The sequence below is a fragment of the Fusarium mangiferae genome (assembly GCF_900044065.1).
Source record: "Fusarium mangiferae strain MRC7560 genome assembly, contig: FMAN_scaffold011, whole genome shotgun sequence".
NCBI lineage: Eukaryota > Fungi > Ascomycota > Sordariomycetes > Hypocreales > Nectriaceae > Fusarium > Fusarium mangiferae.
Window position 1 is genome coordinate 318,598 of NW_024573931.1, and position 20,940 is coordinate 339,537.

Sequence of the window (20,940 nt, forward strand, 5' to 3'; positions counted from 1 at the left end):
CTTCCAGCTACTAGTGGAGGCACAACCACTGTTGTTACTCTTGATCTCTTGCCTAGCAGCACATCAGCTTCCAGCAGCGCATCAGCCTCTAGCAGCGCATCAGCCTCTAGCAGCGCATCAGCTTCCAGCAGCGCATCAACCTCTAGCAGCACATCAGCCTCTAGCAGCGCATCAGCTTCCAGCACCATATCAACCTCTAGCACCACATCAGCTTCCAGCACCACATCAGCTTCCAGCACCACATCAGCCTCTAGCACCACATCAGCTTCCTCTTGCCCGTCTCCGTCATGCACACCTGGATTGGCTAGGGACTACTATAAGCTCCAGCAATCTTCGACCAACGACATATCACCTGGACTCATCCCATATAACAATGATACCAGTGCCAACGGCCCATATCGTCTCAAGCAACTCCAGCTCGCTGAACAAGGTTATGTTCCAAACGTATCTGGAGTAACGTACGTCACCGGCTTTCCCGCGCAGGGACAAAATCCGACATACAATGGAGTAAGCTTGGGAGTCTCAACATCCGAATACTCTTCATGGGATTTCCATGGCAGCTTTTACCCCCGTGCTACTGGGCAATACACCTTCCAATTCGATACGGTTGATGATGCTGCAGCACTGTGGCTGGGGCCTCAAGCAGCTTCTGGTTATGATAACACCAATACCCTCCTCACGGCTAGTTCTGCTTATGAAAAAGGATCTGGTAGATTTACCACTACGCTCATTTCAAACGCCTGTCAAACCATTCCTTTTAGGATTATTGTCATCAATGCACAATCGGGTGGAAGCTATGGTCTCACGATCATAGATCCATTTGGCGATGTTGTTGTAAATTCAACCCAGCCAGTCACGTACAATCAACTTGTTCATGGTTGTACAGCCTAGTATTTTACAACGTCAGGAGGTGGAGGGAATTCTAGCAGTGATTATAAAAAGAGCTTGATCGCCACTGTTCTTAGTGGTACTGCAGGGCGGGTTGCTGGTCTACTTGGCTTATATCTAATAGTTGCCAGAGAGAGACGTAAAGCTCGGTTTTTAGGCTACAGTTAGACTGTTAATGCAGTTTTACACAAAGGGTGGTATCAGTAATGTTTCTACTAAGCAAATCTTATTAGGACCTTTATATCTACCTCCTTAAAGGTATCCTTTTTTAGATTACTATATTATCTTCTTATCTGTATATATACTTTATAATTTTATTATAAATTTACTAAAAGGCTGTTTATTTATCTTTATTTTTTTATATAATATAATATAATTAATAAGTATATTATATAAATAAGTATATAATATACTTTTCTCTTTTATATTTAACTTTTTATTTAATTAATTATTTTTAATTTTTAAATATTAATAAAAAAGTAATAATTTAAACTAAAAATATTAAATTATAATAATAATAATATTACTTAATAAGTTAATTAATTTATATTAAGCTTATATTTATAATATACTTAAAGTACTTCTTTTATCTTTTATAATTAAGTAATATATATATATATATTTATTAATATAAAAAGGTACTTTAAATAGCTAGTAAGTTGAGTTTTATAAAAGTATTAATAAATATCTTTTATATATTTAAAATAGTCTTATATAGGCATTATAATATAAGGCTACTATTAGTTCTATAAGTATTTATCCTTTTTTAATTAATTAGCCTATATAGAGAAGTTTATAACGTGTATATAATATAATAATTTAAAGTATAATATAATTTCCTTTCTTTAATAATCTTATACTTAAGGGCTAAAATAGTATAAAAGTTTAATACTTATTTCTATTATTATATAATAGTAAATTAAAAACTAATTAATAAAGTAAAGTATAAAAATTAATATATTAAACTTATATTAATTATTTTTATTTTCTTAAAAAGAATAATACTTTAATAATTAATTATTATTATAGCTTTATTACTAAAAACCTCTTAAAAGCTTAAATACTTATTATTTAAAAACCTTACTTTAATTTATATTTTAACTTTTAGGTAATATTTAATTTTATTAAATATTATTAATTAAAAATAATAACTATAATAATAAAGTAATTTTTAAGAATATATTAAATATAAACTTTATAATATTAGCTATTATAGGGTATCTTACTCTTAAGAGATATACTTAAATAATTTATATTATAGCTACTGCATTAGCCTCTTACTAGATGAATTTATCTTTAGGTAATTACACTATAATTATATTAACTGCATTAAGTACTGGCTTGACTACAGTACCTCCCGGTCCTTTAGGGGGTCCTTCTACTGTAATTACCTATACAACCCCCCATCTGGCAGTTATGTTACAGTCACCTCAACAGCCTCAACTACAGGCCTCACAACAGTTCGTCCTGGCCCTTCAGGAGGTCGCTCTACGGTCATTATCCACACGACTCTCCCCCAGTCTGGAGCAGCTATCACTCTAACATCTACAGGATCAACTACTAGTCCCACAGCCCTCCCTGCTACATCAGGCGGTACCACAACTGTCATTACGTATGTTCAAAGCACATCGACAAGTGGATCCCAATCTCAGAGCACCTCGAGTAACAGTATAATTCCTCCTGGACCTGTAACTGTGGTTACTACTACGTTACTGGACTTATCTCGGGTACTACAACTACATATTTATTCGCCTGTCTATCTTCAAAAACCTGACCAATATAGTCCGTGTCGCTGTCATAGCTATAGCATCTGGGTTGGCCTAATAACCGCGATGTCAACTACTTCTACCGCCTGTCTCACTGCTTCACCTGCTACCAGTGGGGTCACTAGAACTGTCATGCCCTTTTTGGCGCTCTCTGTAACAAATCTTGCAGGTGGTATTACAACTTAGACCTTAACTACCTCTACTCCTGGTCTTATAACCTTAGTTGCAACTTCTGGCGGTACCACTACTGTTATCAACTTTATTATACTAGATAGTGGTCTTATTACTTAGATATCTACTGTTTCTACTACAGGTCTAATGATCTTGCCTAGAACTTCACGGAATACCACTACCGTTATCACTTATGTAGCGCTAGCTAGGGGACTTACCACCTTAATGCTAACTGGTTCCACTACTAGTCTCGTTACCCTGCCTGCGACTAGCAGAGGAACCACTACTGGTATCACTTATGTGACCTAGCTGGGGGACTGATAGTCTTAACTTTAACTGCATTAACTACAGGTATAATAACGCTACCTGCAACCCACAGTGGCACAACTACTATCGTCACATTGGTTACTACATCTTCTTTGACGGCTCCCTCAAGCTTTTCAAGCTCATCAGTTGCTCTTTCAAGCTCGTCTAGCTCTTCACCAAGCAATGTGGCGCCCTCTTCAACAAGCTCTGCAGGCGGTCTTACCACTCTCACCACGGAGGGTGCTGCTACTGCTATGACTACCCTTCCAGCTACTAGTGGTGGAACTACAACTGTCGTCACATATGTCATTCGAGTCACCATTACTATCACCCCGACCGCCATTTCTACAGGTCTCACTAGGTTACTTGCCTCCGGTTCAGGCACAGCCACGATTGTAACATTTGCAACTGCGCCAGCTTTTCCTTTTCATGCGCCGCTGGCGTATTATGGGCCTACTACAAACTTCAGGGGGCACCGACTGGTCACCTGGTTATATTCCTTTGAAATCCGACACTTCATCAAATTGGCAACCAGCCATAGTCAACCCAGAAAATCCATCCAAGGATAGACTCCGAATGCGTCAGGCATTACGAATACAGTCGGTCTTTCCAACCGGGACGTGAATCCTAGTGCCTACGGACAGAATTTGGGTCAAATCAGTTTTGAGTGGAGCACCATCAACCATTTTGGGTAATTTCATGCCAGGGTTACCAGTAATTATCCCTGAAGCTATAAAGTTTAGGCTATCCCTTTAGTCCAGGGATGTAGTTTAATATGATTACCGAATTTATCACTAATCAGAAAGTAGGCAGAAGCGTCATGCAATAACTAACCTATTGCAGGAGGCATATTCTAGAGTTAACGTAGGCTAAGGTTCCTAACCTAAATGCTACTATTCCTATCTAGCTACAATGAGGCTAGGAAATCCCTCGTGAACTAGGGATGGTAAAGCCTGTTTGATAGCATTGCCCCTTGAACGGGGTATTGTCAAAACTAGGTATGTTGTTTTTCCGAGCTCGGGCTGTTTGGTTGACTCATAAGTAACTTGCAAGTGATTTTACATCTATCTAATACAAGTATCCGCTGCAGAATTACTCAAGGATCAAACTAATCCATTCACTCTTTTGTTTCTTACTTCACCTCATTGGATCACTGTGTCTCGTTTAATCCTGCCTAACTTGATTCCCAAGTCATGCATCCACTCTCGTTTTTCGAATGGGGTGCGGCCTTGGGCCTGATGGGCGGGACTTTGGCAGCTCCAGGCCCCCAGGTATGCGACCCGGCTGATGGATCCGCGGTAGTCATGCTGCAGCCCGTCGAGATTCTCTGCAATGGAAAGACTTTAACCTCAACACTCACTCGGTAAGGATGAGCTGCATTGTAGTTTGCATCGTCTAACATGATCTCAGGACTTACACCAAGTACCCGGCGTCTCAGGCCTCGAGCCAGCCTGGCCAGCCCAATGCGTCAGGCATGCCTAATATTCCCGGTCGGCCTGGTTACCCCCCTTGTGATGGTTGTGTTACCGTTACAACTACTGTCGCTTCCACGTTTTACACTACGGTTCCTGGTCCCAAAGGAGGACCCTCAACAGTCATGGTTGGCGTACTCCCTCCCTGCGCTGACTGTGTCACTATCACCAAGGAAGGTCCTAGTGCATATGTCAGTACTATCCCTCCTGCTTCCGAAGGTGGCAAGACCACTGTAGTTACCTGTCCTGGGTCTCCTTATTGTGTTGACTGTGTCACTGTCACCAAAACTGGACCTACTGCGTATGTCAGTACCATTCCTCCGACTTCTGAAGGTGGAAAGACCACGGTCGTCACATGCCCTGGGTCTCAGTGTACCGACTGCGTCACTGTCACCGAGCACGGACCGACTGCCTATGTCACTACTGTTCCTCCGGCCTCGAGCGGTGGAAGATCAACGGTGATCACTTGCCCTGGGCCTACGACCGTCACTGTAACTGGCAAGGTCCCAGCTACAACTCTTATACCTCCACCATCTAAATGCCACTACTGCACGGCGACAGTTATTATTCCTCCAGTTGAGTTCACAACCCTCACTGAGACCGGCTCGACACCGGGAACGACAACTATCCCTCCGTCGCCGGGATGTACGTTCTGTACCGGCACAGTTATTGTAACTGAGACCCCTGGCACTATCGTTACCTTGACTACGACTGGGCTCAAACCGGGGACGGAAACTATCGTCCCCACCGCCGGGTGTTCCAAGGCATGCACTACCACAGTCCGACTAACTAAGGTCCCAGCATCCACTCCAGGAGGGCTGACAACTGTTACATCATTTGCTTCCACGACGGGTTTAATTACACTACCTCACTCTGCTGGTGGTACTACCACTGTGGTTACCTTCGTGCCTACCCCAACTGGAAGATTGACAACTGTTACTTCTACAGCATCAACCACTGGCCTTACCACTCTCCCTGCTACTAGCGGTGGCACAACTACAGTCATCACGCTCAAGACTCCACCACCATCGGGTGGCTTGACTACACGGACCTTAACTGATTCGACGACTGGTTTAACAACCCTTCCAGCCACAAGTGGAGGAACTACAACAGTTATTACCCGGGTCACCCCTCCTGTCACTCTACGTACTACTGTTACTGTTTCCTCCACTTATTCCCTTACTTCCTCTACTTTTTCCTCTACTACTTCCTCAAGACCCAGTCCTTCCTCAAGCTCAAGTGCTTCCTTAAGCGCTTCCTCAAGCTTAAGTGCTTCCTCAACTGCTCCCTCAAGCTCAGGTGCTTCTTTAACTGCTTCCTCAAGCTTAAGTGCTTCCTCAACTACTCCCTTAAGCTCAAGTGCTTCTTTAACTGCTTCCTCAAGCTTAAGTGCTTCCTTAAGTGCTTCCCTAAGCATTTCCTTAACTGCTTCCTCAAGCTCAAGTGCTTCCTCAAGCGCTTCGTCAAGCTTGAGTGCTTCGTCAAGCTCAAGTGCTTTCTCAAGCGTTTCGTCAAGCTTGAGTGCTTCCTCAAGCGTTTCGTCAAGCTTGAGTGCTTCCTCAAGCTCAAGTGCTTCCTTAAGTGCTTCATCGAGTGCTTCTTCTAGTGCTTCCTCTACTACTTCCTCTACTGCTTCCTCTATTATTACCTCGACTACTTCCTCTACCATTTCATCTACTACTTCCTCTACTGCTTCATCAAGCAGTACCACAACCCAGTGTGCTCAGCCCACTTGCTCTAACGGTATAAGACGAGCAACCTACCCGGAACCATTTGGGGGTAACACCGAAGACTTCAACGAGAGGTTCAACACAACATATTACAAGACGAACAGACCTCTGAGTCAACAAATAGTGACCAGCTTCTCTGACATCGGTGGTGCGGACGGCAACTTTGTATCATTCGAGTATGCCGCGTTTGTGTATACGTGTCAGGGCGGAAGCTTCTCTTTCGAGATCACTAACGCTGATGATATTGCTCTCGCTTGGTTTGGAAACACGGCTTGCGGCGACTTCCAGAAGAGCAACAATCAATCGTACGCCAGTTATAATGGAGGCCCGGGCAACGTCAAGTTCACTACGACCCTCCAACCTCAAACGTACTACCCCATTCGACTTATATACGCCAATGCCGCTGGCCCAGCCTCCCTCGGCCTTAACGTGACTGGTCCTGATGGTCCGATTTCCGATGCACTATTATATCCTGTACCGTGCGACAACTCGAATTCTTTCGAGCCATTCGGAACGGAAGTCTCGGCAGGAAGGGGATGCACTAATCCTTAATGGTGTTTTGACTGTCCGAAATGTCACTGTGCTATTCAATTTGCATATATTTGGTCTGACAATTAGACTCTTACCCACATTCATCTAGATTACATTCTTAATTGTATATATATTTATTCAATCTCTTAACACATTACCTTAAAAGAGCTTTACTTTTAGTAATAAGTTAATGTAGGATATTCGTGACCGCCCCTCTGCTTATACCTTGTTGGTTTCTTGAATTAAAGCCGGCCATTAAAGGAACCTTAGTCAGCTATCCACGTTTAGTAATATGTTCATTATATAACTCATTGTCGAATAAAGCTGACAGCCCTAGATCTGTAACACCCTTCACATTAAAAATTAAAGGCCTCCAGTCTACTGAGTTACGTGTTCCACCTTCTGAGTTGGTTAGTCACATATTCGCTTTATCGCCATATCTGCCGACTTCCCAAACGAGATCCAATGTCAGATTATCCGTCTCCTCGATCCTGTCGGCCTCATTTCATTAAGTCAATCCAGCAGACACTTCAGACGTCTTATAAACCCGCAAAAGAAACATCTAGTAGAGCGTGTTCTTCAACTCGAGTTGTCCAATGAGCACGGTGGTCCGACCCTCACCTTTCGATCACGAGACAGCAAATTGGAGCCTAGTTGGCGAGATGAAGCGTGGGAATCAATGCGTTGGGCTTGCGCCGATTGTCTGCGTCTTCTTTCCAACAAATGCTTCGATAACCAGTCGCTACTGCGATTGAGCTACCGAAAACCTCGCCCGAAGTCGAATGCCGCACGCATGATTGCGACCTGGGAACCCCGCCCCCACTGGCGGCCTCAGGATCGACTGATGCGGGGCACTGATGAACATCGTCTGGAGAAAAGGAGACGGGACCTTTACTCTTTCGCGGTGACAAAGGGCATCATGTGTGATGTCGAAGGAGATCCAGCTGAACATTTGGACATTTTAGACGTGACCGTTTTGGCTGGGTTTGAAAAGCTGTTTGAGAAAGAATTTCACGATATGGACGACAACGAACAACTGGAGTTGTTTGACAAAATTGCTCTGCTGATTGAGAACAACGACTGCGGTAAGAAGAGGTACCTTCGAAATTGCATTGAGTGTAGATTCCGCAAAGGATTCTTGTCTTATCGGTTTGTTCGCGATCGTGGCAGCCAAACCTTTCCCGTGGTCCCGAGTCGGCGAGTCGGTTTCCAGTCAGACCTGGATCGCAATTTCCCAGGATTTTTGAGTACGCTGAAAAGCGAGCAGCGGCTCGCCAGAAATCCTAGCGTCGGTATGTGGCTGTATTCCATGTACATGACTCGATGCAGCAGATGCGAGCGCTGGCAAGAGATCCGGTCTTTTCGCCTGGAAGGACACCGTTGGGGATGGAGAAATGGTATAGCTGAGGAAGCAGAGTTACCGGGAAAGGAGCATGACAAGAACTTCTGCAACAAGTGCCTTGCTAACACCAGAGGCCGTGGACAACTTGCCAAAACTTTGAAGAAATGGATTTTGGCTCTCCTCGACAAGAGACTTAGTCTCTATGTATCACAGCTATTTCACCATCTCAACACCCAGTACTACACGCCGGTCTACCACCTTCCACTAGCCGAGGCGGAGGAATGGGGAGTCCTCCTTGAGCAGACGCCGAGGATTATCCTAGGTGTAGATTCGGGCTTGACCCGTGAGGATCTTGACCTTGTCAACACCCGTCGCAGGCAATGGAAAGATCTCTTGGACCGGGCGAAAGAGAGCGATGCCGAGAATCCGCAGTATCGGGTTCTTGATGGTCTTTACGACAAATGGGTTCGTCGATCTGATGCTATTGAAGAAAAATGGAAGAGGTTAATGGTTTGTAGAGAGGAGATTGAAGATAATCCTGAGCTTTTGGTTGATTGGGCCCTTGGCAGGGATGGGGCTGCTTTTACGTAAACTTGGATAGCTATTTAATGATTTATGCTTATCTTTTAAGACAGAAGTAGACGCATTAACATAAGCTTGTAGGCACAATTCACCCCATCTTTGTTGGAACAGTAGAGAAACTAAAAAAGGTTCGTGTAGTCAGAACCCATCATGTGCTGCAGGCTAAACTCTTTGCATGGCTATTCTCTCACTACGGTCGAGGGAAGTCTGCAAGTTTCAGTCCTGTAATTTCCTTTTCAGCTGCCACTAACAAGGGTTCAATAAGGTCCTTCAAACGGCAGTGATGCCTCACGATAGTTTGAGGCTGGTCTGGGCTCTCTGCCGTCAAGGGAGTGATCTGAGTATTAGAACCACTGTTGCCAAATAAACCTTTAGTTCCAGATTGAGAAAATGGTTGAGGACTGCTGGTGTTCTGAGACACAGAAGATGTACCAGGGATATCACCAGAAGAGGGACGCCCAAAATTGAACGGCGGTCGAGTATTGGTGTTTTGAGGCGCATTTCTATTACCAAATAGACCACCGGAGGGCTGAGTAGTCCCACCGGCGCCGGCAGTTTGCTGAGGTGTTGATGCAGAGAAAGTATTGGTCCCAGCTGGTGCAGGCTTTGGCTGTCCCTGAACAAGACCAGATTGATATCCGAGAAGACCCCCTGACACGACGCTCGCAGATGTGGGATCAAGGTTCCATCTGCCGGAATAATTCAGGAGAGGCCCTTGGTTTTGCGGTCCGAAATAGGCTGGCGACTGCACGTTCACCAGCGATGCGAGTACAACGTCGAGGGATAGCTTAGGGAAAGGCGATGGCGGGCAGGGGTATATCCCCGACTTCTTCATTCCTTGCAACAAACTCCCCAGAAGCATGGCTCGGCATGCTTCATTGCAGCCCACCTTGTCTGCGAGGATCTTGGTCTGAAGGCCCTCCAACCCATCAACAAGACGCTGCAAAATTTCGATTCTGGTGCTTTCAATTTTGTCTTCAACGTCAGTTGCGGTCATGTACTTGTACTAGCCAACATACCAGAAACATCTGCCCGGATAGGCAGATCATAAGTCGATGTGACATCGATATTGTGTCTTATGGCCATTTTTGTGTAGGTCTGAAAAAGCGATTCGTGCTCAAAGACAAAGGATGCAAGGATCACCTGAGCCAATCGCTTGTCCCTCAACTGTTCAGTGCTAAGCCATTCAACGGTCCACCCAAAGAGCCAGTTTGTGCTGAAAAACGCTACAGCCTCGTAGCACTCCAGATCGTCAACGATCGTCGCGATGTCGGCTAATAGATCCAGCTTGACACTGCGGGGGACATCACGTGTTTTGCCATGGATGATCCTCAGAACGAGCTCGAATGCTTCGGCGTTGAAGATGCCCTCGAATTTCCAGTGATATAAGCCGTCTGGCTCGGCTGAGGCTTCTTTGAATTGGCTTGAGAAGAGTTTTGCTGCCCGCCGGCAGGCAAGGGTTAGATGCTTCTTGGAGCAGAGGTAATGTTTCTCGGTGGGGGAGTCTGGGGTCTCAGATTCAGTAGAAGCAGGCTTGACTGGTAGAATTATGAGAGTGTCGCCCTCAGGGTCGATCTGAATGCGCGTGTTTGACATGTTGACTGATGATTATACTGCGGTTGTACTGTGAACTTTAGTTAATATGAGTTTCAGCTGCTGATCAACTTCAGGTCGCCAATCTAAGGTTGACCCGCCAACAGATAAGATAAAGTGTCCACTTTAGATAAGCCTAATCAGTACGGGCCTAACTTAATGATAAGCTTGAGAGTCTAACAGAGGTTTCAGCCTCAAGACACAAAGACAAAGAACCCCAATACACACGGGCAGTAATCGTTGCCCTTATGTTGCCTAAAGTCTTGCTTTTGACTGAAAAGTAAAATATGCCGATGAATGGGGTCCAATTCAATTACGATTACTTTTCAACATAGGCTACATATTCGTATACTGAACAGTCGTAGTACGTGTCTGCAGTATCCCGTCCTCGCTATCATTATCCCCAGTGGGGTTATTCTCCAAAGACTCATCCGACCGTCCACTGTAGATGTTTACGTCCGTCTTACCCATCCCTTCAGGGCGCAAGCTCACTCTATTGAAGTGAGTATCATGTTCCAGCTCCACGAGCGTATCAAACTTGCGTCGCGGACCATTTGAACCGCCAAAAGTATGGAGGCCAAAGTTGGCGCTTCCACTTTGCTCTTCGCTGCCTTTGCGGGTGCTCTTGTCGCCAAGGACTCGAGGGGCGACGTTCTTGAGAAAGACGCGAAGGGTTGGGAGGGAGCCGCACATAATGAGTAGATTGGCTTCAATGATGCTGTTTGTGTTAGATGAGTTATTCGAAAAAGGGTTGGGGACTTACACCCAGAGGCAACCTTCTGCCAGTGACCAACTCTGGTCGGGATTTGACAAGCTCGGCAGAAGAAGAACCAGTCGGACAATGGATGTGATGAGAGTAATGGAACCGATAGCAAAGAGACCAACGAGACCAAGCTTTTGTCGAGTAGACATTTGTAGACCGATAACAGTGGGAATAGGCAACACCAGCAGCATGACATCAGTGATGCAACCAAAGGCAGCCTGGGTGATGTAGATGGGAGGACGATTGATGCAAGTAGCTCCAACCGACATCCTCACATCCCATCCCGCAGCGATAGGCTTGCAGGCAAACAAAACACTGAACCAGATGCCGACGAGACTAGCACTGCAGAGGAAGCCGGTGAAGTAGACTGAGTATTGGTACCATAGAGACGGCGAGAGGCGGTAGTAGAAGAAGCAGAGCGTCAGCTTGGAGAGGATAGTCGTCGGGATGTATGTCAGTGTTGTACACATGACCAGCAGGTTAGCTTGGGTGTTGCTGTCGATTGGCATCTCCCATGCGTGGACGCCGAGTAGTTTGCGACTGTATGCATTGAGAAGACATGATTGAGCCGCAATGGAAAGGACCTAGATGGTTAGTAAACGTCATTGAAGCAGGTCGTTCTCGTACCCAAGCGAAAAGAATTAAATCTGTAATCAATTAGCGTAATTCCGAGCAAAGAGCATGATGAACTCACAGTCGTCAATCAAGAATTTTCGCAAAATCACTGCATTCGTATACATCCGCTGCCCCAAAAACGCCGTCGCTATCGCAAACTCCAGCCCAAAAATCCAATACGCATTCCTCACCATCGACGCATCAGTCAGCGGGTTCTCAAAGTCAACTCTGTACCCCGACGGAGGCGGCACCGCAACCTCGACACCATCGACGACAGGAAACGACATTGTAACAGACTTTCAATAAGCCGAGAGTTAATTCTCGTAGTGCAACTCAGAACGACATGACGGCATGAAATGGAAAATAATGAGACGCAAAATCGTTAGGTGTCATTTGGGCATCAAGTCGTGCAAATCTTTCAAGTCACATCGTCTACTGATATACAGTGAAGGTGAATTGATGATCACTACGCAAAGGGGCATATTCCCTACGGAATTTGTGAGAGAAGAGACGACAGAGAAAGTTACTGGGGTTGAACCTTAATTATTGGGGAAACGTCAGGCGAAATTAGAGGGAAAAATAAAACGTCAAACTTGACGGGCCGTTCGGGTAGAGAGGGTTAGTTATGCCGGCCTTCCACAACAAGTCTAGACTCGTAGAAATTGATTTGGTCGGCCAGTTTAACGTCCCGCAAAATACAGGTCTTGGCTGGTCTGTTCACACGGTAATTCCGCGCTGTAACGGGCTGTGAACAAGGGTCATGACTCGAGATCAAGCGATCGTCATAATCCCCGCCTTTTACGGTTGCTTACGAGCCGTCAGCCCCAACTGCCGATGTAACGCTGGGCTATATCCCCTGAGGGTTGCAGAATGCATGTGCCGCTGATTGAGGGAACAATGGTTCCCCTGAAAACCTTGACCTCGAGTTCACCGAGACTTTGGGTCGTATCTATTTAGAATGTCGTTAATCCACTGTCGGCGCAGACTTGGAGCTAGCTTTAGGGTCGAGCATGACATCGATTGAGCTTAAGCTTGATTTAGCACTGACATCTCGTCAATCTAGACAGACAGAGATGAAGTGGTGACTATTGTGAAGACATCAAAGCATTGTCGATCAGATAACCTCTACCAACTGGTTCCGTCTTGTACTGTTATTCATACTGTCTAGCAGATGCCCTGCCGTTACCTTGCCCGTCTGCCTGCTCACCTATGGATGAACCATGTTAATCCCGGGGTCATGGCCGAAAACGATCAAGATCATCTATGCAGGATCAGCCAACATGCATAATCGAGTAATGCCATGAATCCCTTACCAAATCCAACCTCCAGCCCATCTGACGAACCAATCGCATTCCCCCCTTCCCCCAAGCATTCGACTCCATCTGCGTGATTTTCCCCCATGAACCAGGGTCCACGAACCAGCCGCTTCCTCAGCCGCTTCTGCACAAGACGATCTTGCCCATCAACAAAAGGTACCCAAGTTCCCGCACAGACTTGTCCTCTCAGATCTTCTCTCCCCCTCAAGGTGACATCCCATAAGCCCGTTTCATCGCAATCATGAAGACGAGCGCCTCAGTCTTGGCTTGGGCATCAGCCCTCCTCGCTGCTTCACCCGCCGTAGCAATGGAGACTTGCGTAAGCTATTTCTGTCACATTGAGAAAATGTCACTGACCTCTCGTGTTTCAGTGTGCCTCACTTGAAGCAAAGGGTCTGAAGCACGTCTACTACCCCAATAGTAACGGCTACAAGACCCGCACTGAGTCGTACTTTTCCGTGTCGTCGCAGCTGGAGCCCTACTGCATCGTTCAGCCCGAGAGTGCCAAGGATGTATCTACGATTATCAAGACCTTGACATCTGACACGAAGTGTAATTTCGCGATTCGAAGCGGTGGACACACCGTTTGGGCGGCGAATAACAGTGAGTTTGGTCCTCGCTTGATTGAGTTTGTCTAATTGCGTGCAGTCAACGATGGTGTCACTATTGACATGGGTGAGTTGCTTCTGCGATTGGTTCAACGTGAAACAACTAACATGCACAGGATTGATGAACAAGACCACGTATGTCAAGAACACAAAGGTTGCTCAAATCCAGGCTGGTTCCATCTGGCGGGATGTCTATGGCGCCCTTGAGCCATACGGTGCTACTGCTGCAGGCGGTCGCACTTCGACTGTCGGTGTCGCTGGCTTCTTGACGGGCGGTGGCAATACCTTTTATACTGCCCGTCGGGGTTTTGGCTGCGACCAGGTCGTCAATTTCGAGGTTGTCCTCGGCGACGGGTATGTGCACGCACGCTATAACGACGTCTACTAATGTTTCATAGACGCATCGTCAATGCCAACAAGGACAACAACGCCGATCTATGGAAGGCCCTCAAGGGCGGCTCAGCCAACTTCGGTATCGTCACCCGCTTCGACGTCCAGGCCTTCGACGCTCCTCTCCTCTGGGGTGGCCTAGTCACCTACTCAGCCGAAGAAACAACCGATGCGCACGTCCAGGCCTACAAGGACTGGACCGATAATATCGTCAACTATCAGGATGGATCAGTCATTCCTTTCTGGAGCTATACTCCTCAGAATGGAAAGATTGGCATCACTGTGTCGTACGAGGATACCACTGGTGCTGTTGCGCCAAAGGCCTTGGACGAGTTCTGGAAGATTCCTTATGAGACCTCCAACCTGCGCAAGGATACTCATCGCAACATGACGATTGAGCTTGAGCTTGTCGCTGGATACCGGTAAGTCCCAGCCCTTGTCTGTCAAGTCTATACTGACATTGCTAGCAACGTCTGGTTCGCCATCACCTTCAAGAACAAACTCGGCTTGTACAAGAAGGCTCTAGAGTTGCACAAGCAATTCGTCAGCGACTGGAAGGCTCAATCCCCCGACGGCGACTTTATCTGCCACGCCATCTTCCAGGCCATCCCTACCATCTTCTCCAAGCACTCCCTCGAGCGAGGCGGCAACGTCGTCGGTCTTGACCGCGAGAAGGATAACGCTGTCATGTTCCAGGTCCAGCTGATGATCAACGGCGTCGAGCAAGAGAAAATTGCTCGTGAGCGTATGGTTCGCTTCCGCAAGATGATGAAGCAGTATAGCATTGACCAGGGCGCTGCTGTCGATTGGGAGTATCTCAACTACGCCGACTTTACCCAGGATCCTCTGTCTACCTATGGACCTAAGAATCTTGAGTTCATTCGCAAGGTTGCTAAGAAGTATGACCCTAAGGGAGTATTCCAAACTAGACTGCCTGGTGGATTCAAGATCTCCAAGGTTGCTTAAAGTAGAGTAGTCTTGATAGATATGTGAATGCCAATATTGAATGCGTCATTCGTTTCAATTGCTTGTGAGCCACATAATTACTGTGCCGTCAATATGCGCCTCGCGTCGGCTCTGCGTCACTCTTCTAACAGGGGTCCTGGCACCAATCCTAATAGCGCAATACAGGGTAAGATAGGAGATAATGACCTACGTCGAGTTGCAGACAAGAGTTATATAGTGATAAGCGTAGTCGAGGTTATTCTTTATTTGCCTTTATATATAATATTAAAGTAATAGTAATTTTCACTTTTAGAGGGGTTTAAAACATTTTGCTGAGAAGGTTAACGAATATCTCCTTCCATAAAAGTCCACAGTTCAGCAGGGGTTCTCTAGCTCGTCAGACACAAAGAACACAAATAAATACATTCAGACAATATGCTAAGCCATCACTGTCATGAGATAGTCTTACAAAGGAGTTCCAATGTTATTTCCAACATCAATTGTCAGTTGATTCCCAGGACTATGTACTACGTCTCCCCTTACACCTTGTCCGTTCTTAGCCAGAACGAAACTAACAGATGGGGAATCGCCTTGCGGAAGCACCGAAACCGTGATGGGAACTTGGGGGCAGGTTAGCTAATTCAATACGAGGTCAGTAGCGCAGTGCTCACTGTAGTGCTGGTTGAGGTTCAAGACCGTCATCCAGTTGTCTCTGTCCCGGATCGTAACAGGGGGTATATCTTCATACACACAGTCAATGGAGTAATCGGCTTCTTCGCCGGATTGATTGATGATATTGAGTATGTATAGGTTTGACATAGTTGCGGGCTTAGGCTTATCGAGGACGTATAACGGGTACTGTAAAACTGCCAACTTGAAGGAAAAGTCTAAAGGAAGATAGGAGTGATATAATGGGGAGCCTGGGTAATTTATATGTCAAACTTGGGATAAAGCTATTGATAGAGCTATTGAATCTAATTACCATGTGACAATATTGCCTCAAAAAGGTGATGCAGCTGATTTCTGATCTGGTATAGCGTAGCGCTAAAACCGTCCACAGTCATTCAGCCAGCCACTATTAAAAACACCAACATACTACAGATACCAGAAGTTGAGTCTAGAACACGATAATATCGTATGCTTTGGCACTGAAGGCGTAGCTGATAGGTGACCAACGTGTCTTACTACCCCGCACCTACAACCTACTTGCCAATTAGGGCTCTGAAATTTCATCGCCAATAATAGCAGATCTACCTACAGAGTAGAACAGCAGATTATCGCTTAGATTACTTATAGATGTGAATTAATCGAGGTTTAAGAACATGCCAAATTTATATTTGATAAATAATCATTTAGATAAATATATAGCTGGGCAGTAAATATCGGCAAGCAACTGACTCGACTAGGTCAATATCAGAACAGCCCCTCTTCTTACGGTTTATGGCTTCTGAAAAATGGGTATAATTGGCCATCTTGTATACCCTTTGACTACATATCCCCGGTATCGGATGTAGGCTTTTTCCAGGTGTCATTTACGAAATCAATCTCCACTTCATTCTTTTCTCAAGGCTGTGTTATACCTGACTTCTATCTTTCCCTAATTTACTGTACTGTGTCTTATCAAGATTCTCTCGGCATGGCTTCCACCGCAGAGAAGCTGGCTTGCGAAAGCTGTATTCGTGGCCACCGCGTCGCTAAATGTCAGCATACAGGTAAGTAAGACGAGGTGGCAGGGATCACCTTCCATGACATACTCATGATAACACGATGGACAGACCGCCCGCTTCTCACAGTCAGTAGAAAAGGACGTCCAGTCTCTCAGTGCAATCACTGTAGGACCCTACGTAACTCCCGATCTGTTCATACGAAATGCAAATGCGCATCGGCATCACATCAGGCCATGCTAAAGGAGTTTGGACAAGGTTTGCTCCCTTCTGGGCTATCTCACCAGAGTTCATACTAACTGTGTTCCGTCTCAGAGCGATGCCAGTGCGATGAGGGCGAAACCTGCAAATGTGCACACAAGACAGATCGCAGAAATAGGAAGCGCGTTCAGTCGCCACTCTCAACAGACAACAGTATAACACCGTCAACTGCCTTGTCGCCTTCCGAATCTGAGGACAGGACTACAGAGACTTCCCCAACACCAGCTCGTTCATGCTGTGCCCCGAGTTCAACACCTTCTCACGATGTAGCCGAAACCATGGACCCAGTTTCGACGTCGAATCTTGGTATACCGAGTACCTGGACCTCTAGCGACGTGCTTGATACATGGAACCCTTCAATACTGGATTCTTTGCCAGAAACCCTCTTACAGGGTCCCCCGAACCCAACAGAAACCTGGGATCTAGCCCCAGACTTTGGATATGGCCCGGCGCCTATGGCAATACCAACTTTTGACGATCCATTATCAACAGTGGGACTATTTGATGCCGGCAGTCTTTTCAACGATATCGATATCAGCCAAATACACATCCCGGATGAATGGGTCGTTAGGGATTTGACGATAAGTGAGTCTCACGACACGGAAACACAGCCCAAGTCACTTTGACCCCGTGGACTTCCGGTGCTTTCCCTGAAACAGTGGTGGACAAGGTATTGAGGGTACCTTATAGAACGCTTATTAAAACATTAACAAGCCGTATACAAGTATAACTTTACTATCATCACCCCCACTTAATAGATCCATGCACTACGTGTACCTTTAATAATTCGGAGATCTTTGTATAGCGTGCAATAAGCATGTTTTTAACGTTATGTCGATTTCTTGTTTCGGCCATCAACTGTTCTGTTACGTTTGTCATACTTTCTGGACCCCTACTATGATTGGCCCCCGTGAAATGGATGTTATTTTGATTGGTGCTATCGTACTGGCAAATCCACTTCCTAAACGGGACAAAAGAGCGAGTTGCTGACATGAGATTTCGTGGTCTGATGATGATCACTCGCATTCGGGAACCGCGGACAACTCGGTATAGCCAAGATGTATCCCGCGGCCACCATTTTCAATGAGGCGACGGAAACCTCGCGGATTCAACCCGATACGTCAGACAAGATGATATGTCTCAGCATATATAGATCGCGGCCGAATCTCTCAACAATCCGAATTCAACAGAACTGAAAGTGCTATTAAAATGATCCCTACTCCTTTTGTTGATGTTATTGTTATTGGCGCTGGCCTCAGTGGCCTCCAAGCAGCTGTAGACCTCGACAAGGCTGGCCTCTCTTACATCGTCCTCGAAGCCAATGATCGGGTCGGTGGCAAAACTCTCTCTGCCCCGGCGTCTCCCAAAAGCGATGGACTGGTCGATCTGGGTGCTGCGTGGATAAATGACAGCAACCAGAAAGAGATGTACGCCTTGGCTCAAGACTTTGGCTTCGAGCTTATCGTCCAGCGCACCGAAGGACTGTCACTCGACCAGTCGAACGGAACTACGCATGCCATTCCCTATGGACAGTTTGGAAATGTAAGTTCACTCCAGTTTGTATGGACTCGACTGACCTTGAAGTTTACTGATGAGCAACTCGCTGAGATTCTTGCAATCATGGCGAAGCTGCAAGAATATGTTGATCGATCCAGCCTTGAACATCCTCATCTCGGGCCAGAAGCCAAGAAGCTTGACGCCATGACAGCGTTAGACTTTGCCAGCAATGAATTCGGGGAGGGCATCGCCGAGGTTCTTGTGACAATACTAGCGCGCGATCTTCTGGGTGTCGAACCGGGCGAGCTCAGTGCCTTGTTCCTCATCAACTACATCAAGAGCGGAACTGGTCTGGCAAATATATCGTCCGACACCAAGGATGGAGGCCAATATCTGCGTAATCGCCAGGGTGAGTCCAATGTCTCTGACATGAGCTAAAACTAATAGACTAGGTAATGAGATGTTCGCAGTCAAGCTAGCTGCCAAACTCGACAAGAAGAAAATTAAGCTCAACTCGCCCGTGGTCAAGATCATCCAAAACAAGAAGGGATGCACTGTCAAAACGGAGAACGGTGACAAATACCATTCTAAGAAAGTAATCCTTTCGGTTCCGACATCCCTCTACCCCAAAATCGACTTTAAGCCTCACCTTCCGCTGGCCAAGAGAGAGATTGCTGACTCTACTAAACTCGGCTATTACTCAAAGTCTATCTTGGTGTTTGATGAACCCTGGTGGCGTAATGCCAATCTTTCTGGTGTACTGACATCTATGGATGGTCTCATCTCATTCACCCGTGATACCTGCGTTCCTGAGGATAAGCAGTATAGCATTACTTGCTTCCACGTCGGTCAGCCTGGGCGAGAGTGGTCTAAGCTATCTGAACAGGAACGAAAAGATACAGTACTGAAGCAGTTCAACGACGCTTTTGGTACCGTAGTTGATGAGATCCCTAAACCTGTCAACATCATCGAGAAGGACTGGCTAAAGGATCCTTGGTTTTTGGGCGGCCCTAGCCCTGTGATGACGCCTGGACTTCTGACTGGTGCTGGCAAGTCGATTCGTGATCCCTTTAGGAACATTCACTTTATCGGAACGGAGACCTCTATTGTTTGGAAGGGGTACATGGAAGGGGCTATTAGATCTGGTATTCGAGGTGCTCGTGAGGTTGTTGAAGCACTTGACTGATTGGTTTATCTGTGAGCATCATTGAGAACAATTAGACGAAAGGCAGCATAGATGGCTACCAGAACTTGCGTGGCTTTTCCTATGGACTAAAATAGCCTTGACCTTCTTTAACTCGCCTCCCTGGATTCTATGAGCTGGTAGAAACATACGCTTTTATATCTTGCGCCTATTTATGGAAAGAGCCGTTTCCTCTATCAACTATATCTACATATCGTGGCGGCTGATATATATTAGTGCTGACTATCGAAAGGATTACCTTAATATTAGCTAAGCTTTAAGATCTTTATTAAGATATTAAGGACTTATAGTGACTCCAGGCTCCTCTGGATCAGGAGCCTGCAAAAGCCGGAGGGTCAGGCGCGGTCACGCCTGGCCCTCTACTAGGCATTACGCCTGACAGGATAGTCTTTCCTACCGTCTCTAGGTTCGTCCACAAATTATGTTAGGTAAGAAAGTGACTAAGAGAGAAACCATACCATATATCATAAAACAGCTGACCTTTTCCTTTTACAAAGGGACAAAGAACCTCTTTAACGCCAAATTCATGATTGGTGATGCCTGGAAGAGAATTCCGAAAGTTAATTATTACAGTTAGTGTTTTATAAAAACTCAGCTATAGAACCACTTAAGGATGGTGGCGAATTTGGCTCTTAAGGAGGTATTTTTAAAGAAATATTAGTAAGTAAGACTGCGCTGCCTACTTAATACTCACAATCGCCCAATAGTGTGCATTTAGAAGCCACAATAGCTATAAGCCTTCTCAAGGCTGGGCTCGGAAGTTAGATAGAAATAGAAAGAAAAGTAATGCTTTATAAGGAAGGTATATGTTAGACAGATTCGGGAAAAGGTCCTTAAGGGCGAAGTAAATCTTAACATATCCTGACCTCAATAAGGACTAAAGTGGTATTGATAAATACATTAGCAGCCACTAACCTTAAGTTTATAGTTAAGAGTTTAGAATTATAATAGTTTTAATCTTTTAATTACCTATACCACAGGGCCATCTAACTAAACTGTTCTTAGACTATTGCTATTTTAACTGCAGGGTCTCAGGGCAGTCGTTTAAGACGTGTTTACTGTTGGTATTGTTTTTCGCAATCACAATATAGCCTTATGATAAAAAATGTTACTGCATCTTACCTAAGGTGGTAAGATGGAAATAATACGGCTAATACAGCAAGTTCTTTAACAGTACAGGCAAGTTGTAAATAAAGCGGATCATTACTGACAGAGAAGATCGAGCCAAATTCATTAGTACCTGAGATATGTTTTGAGCTATCGAGTCTTGACTGGTCCATGCTTGACAATGACATC

At 45.7% G+C, this 20,940-nt stretch overlaps 8 protein-coding genes across 8 annotated transcripts; 5 read left to right on the top strand and 3 right to left on the bottom strand.

The window, feature by feature from the left end:
- Window positions 1-4,324: 4,324 nt before the first annotated feature.
- Window positions 4,325-6,885, top strand: FMAN_09895 (uncharacterized protein; the record flags this gene model as incomplete). The annotated part of the gene is made up of 2 exons (XM_041820508.1): window positions 4,325-4,494; window positions 4,542-6,885. The coding sequence occupies 2 exons, from the start codon at window positions 4,325-4,327 to the stop codon at window positions 6,883-6,885; spliced, it is 2,514 nt and encodes an 837-aa protein (XP_041686381.1).
- Window positions 6,886-7,657: 772 nt separating this feature from the next.
- On the top strand, window positions 7,658-8,797 carry FMAN_09896 (putative putative protein; the record flags this gene model as incomplete). The annotated part of the gene is made up of 1 exon (XM_041820509.1): window positions 7,658-8,797. One exon carries the CDS (start codon window positions 7,658-7,660, stop codon window positions 8,795-8,797), a length of 1,140 nt encoding a protein of 379 aa, XP_041686382.1.
- Window positions 8,798-8,978: 181 nt separating this feature from the next.
- FMAN_09897 (uncharacterized protein) lies at window positions 8,979-10,384 on the bottom strand (the record flags this gene model as incomplete). Its single annotated transcript, XM_041820510.1, has 2 exons — window positions 8,979-9,763; window positions 9,808-10,384. 2 exons carry the CDS (start codon window positions 10,382-10,384, stop codon window positions 8,979-8,981), a joined length of 1,362 nt encoding a protein of 453 aa, XP_041686383.1.
- A 333-nt stretch (window positions 10,385-10,717) lies between these two features.
- FMAN_09898 (uncharacterized protein) lies at window positions 10,718-12,046 on the bottom strand (the record flags this gene model as incomplete). Its single annotated transcript, XM_041820511.1, has 4 exons — window positions 10,718-11,099; window positions 11,145-11,728; window positions 11,772-11,791; window positions 11,839-12,046. The coding sequence occupies 4 exons, from the start codon at window positions 12,044-12,046 to the stop codon at window positions 10,718-10,720; spliced, it is 1,194 nt and encodes a 397-aa protein (XP_041686384.1).
- Window positions 12,047-13,316: 1,270 nt separating this feature from the next.
- On the top strand, window positions 13,317-15,039 carry FMAN_09899 (uncharacterized protein; the record flags this gene model as incomplete). The annotated part of the gene is made up of 6 exons (XM_041820513.1): window positions 13,317-13,394; window positions 13,447-13,678; window positions 13,724-13,750; window positions 13,800-14,037; window positions 14,082-14,495; window positions 14,541-15,039. The coding sequence occupies 6 exons, from the start codon at window positions 13,317-13,319 to the stop codon at window positions 15,037-15,039; spliced, it is 1,488 nt and encodes a 495-aa protein (XP_041686385.1).
- A 444-nt stretch (window positions 15,040-15,483) lies between these two features.
- FMAN_09900 (uncharacterized protein) lies at window positions 15,484-15,837 on the bottom strand (the record flags this gene model as incomplete). Its single annotated transcript, XM_041820514.1, has 2 exons — window positions 15,484-15,638; window positions 15,690-15,837. The coding sequence occupies 2 exons, from the start codon at window positions 15,835-15,837 to the stop codon at window positions 15,484-15,486; spliced, it is 303 nt and encodes a 100-aa protein (XP_041686386.1).
- An 817-nt stretch (window positions 15,838-16,654) lies between these two features.
- Window positions 16,655-17,569, top strand: FMAN_09901 (uncharacterized protein; the record flags this gene model as incomplete). The annotated part of the gene is made up of 3 exons (XM_041820515.1): window positions 16,655-16,730; window positions 16,794-16,940; window positions 16,998-17,569. 3 exons carry the CDS (start codon window positions 16,655-16,657, stop codon window positions 17,567-17,569), a joined length of 795 nt encoding a protein of 264 aa, XP_041686387.1.
- Window positions 17,570-18,152: 583 nt separating this feature from the next.
- FMAN_09902 (uncharacterized protein) lies at window positions 18,153-19,626 on the top strand (the record flags this gene model as incomplete). Its single annotated transcript, XM_041820516.1, has 3 exons — window positions 18,153-18,485; window positions 18,528-18,849; window positions 18,893-19,626. 3 exons carry the CDS (start codon window positions 18,153-18,155, stop codon window positions 19,624-19,626), a joined length of 1,389 nt encoding a protein of 462 aa, XP_041686388.1.
- Between the last annotated feature and the right edge of the window lie 1,314 nt (window positions 19,627-20,940).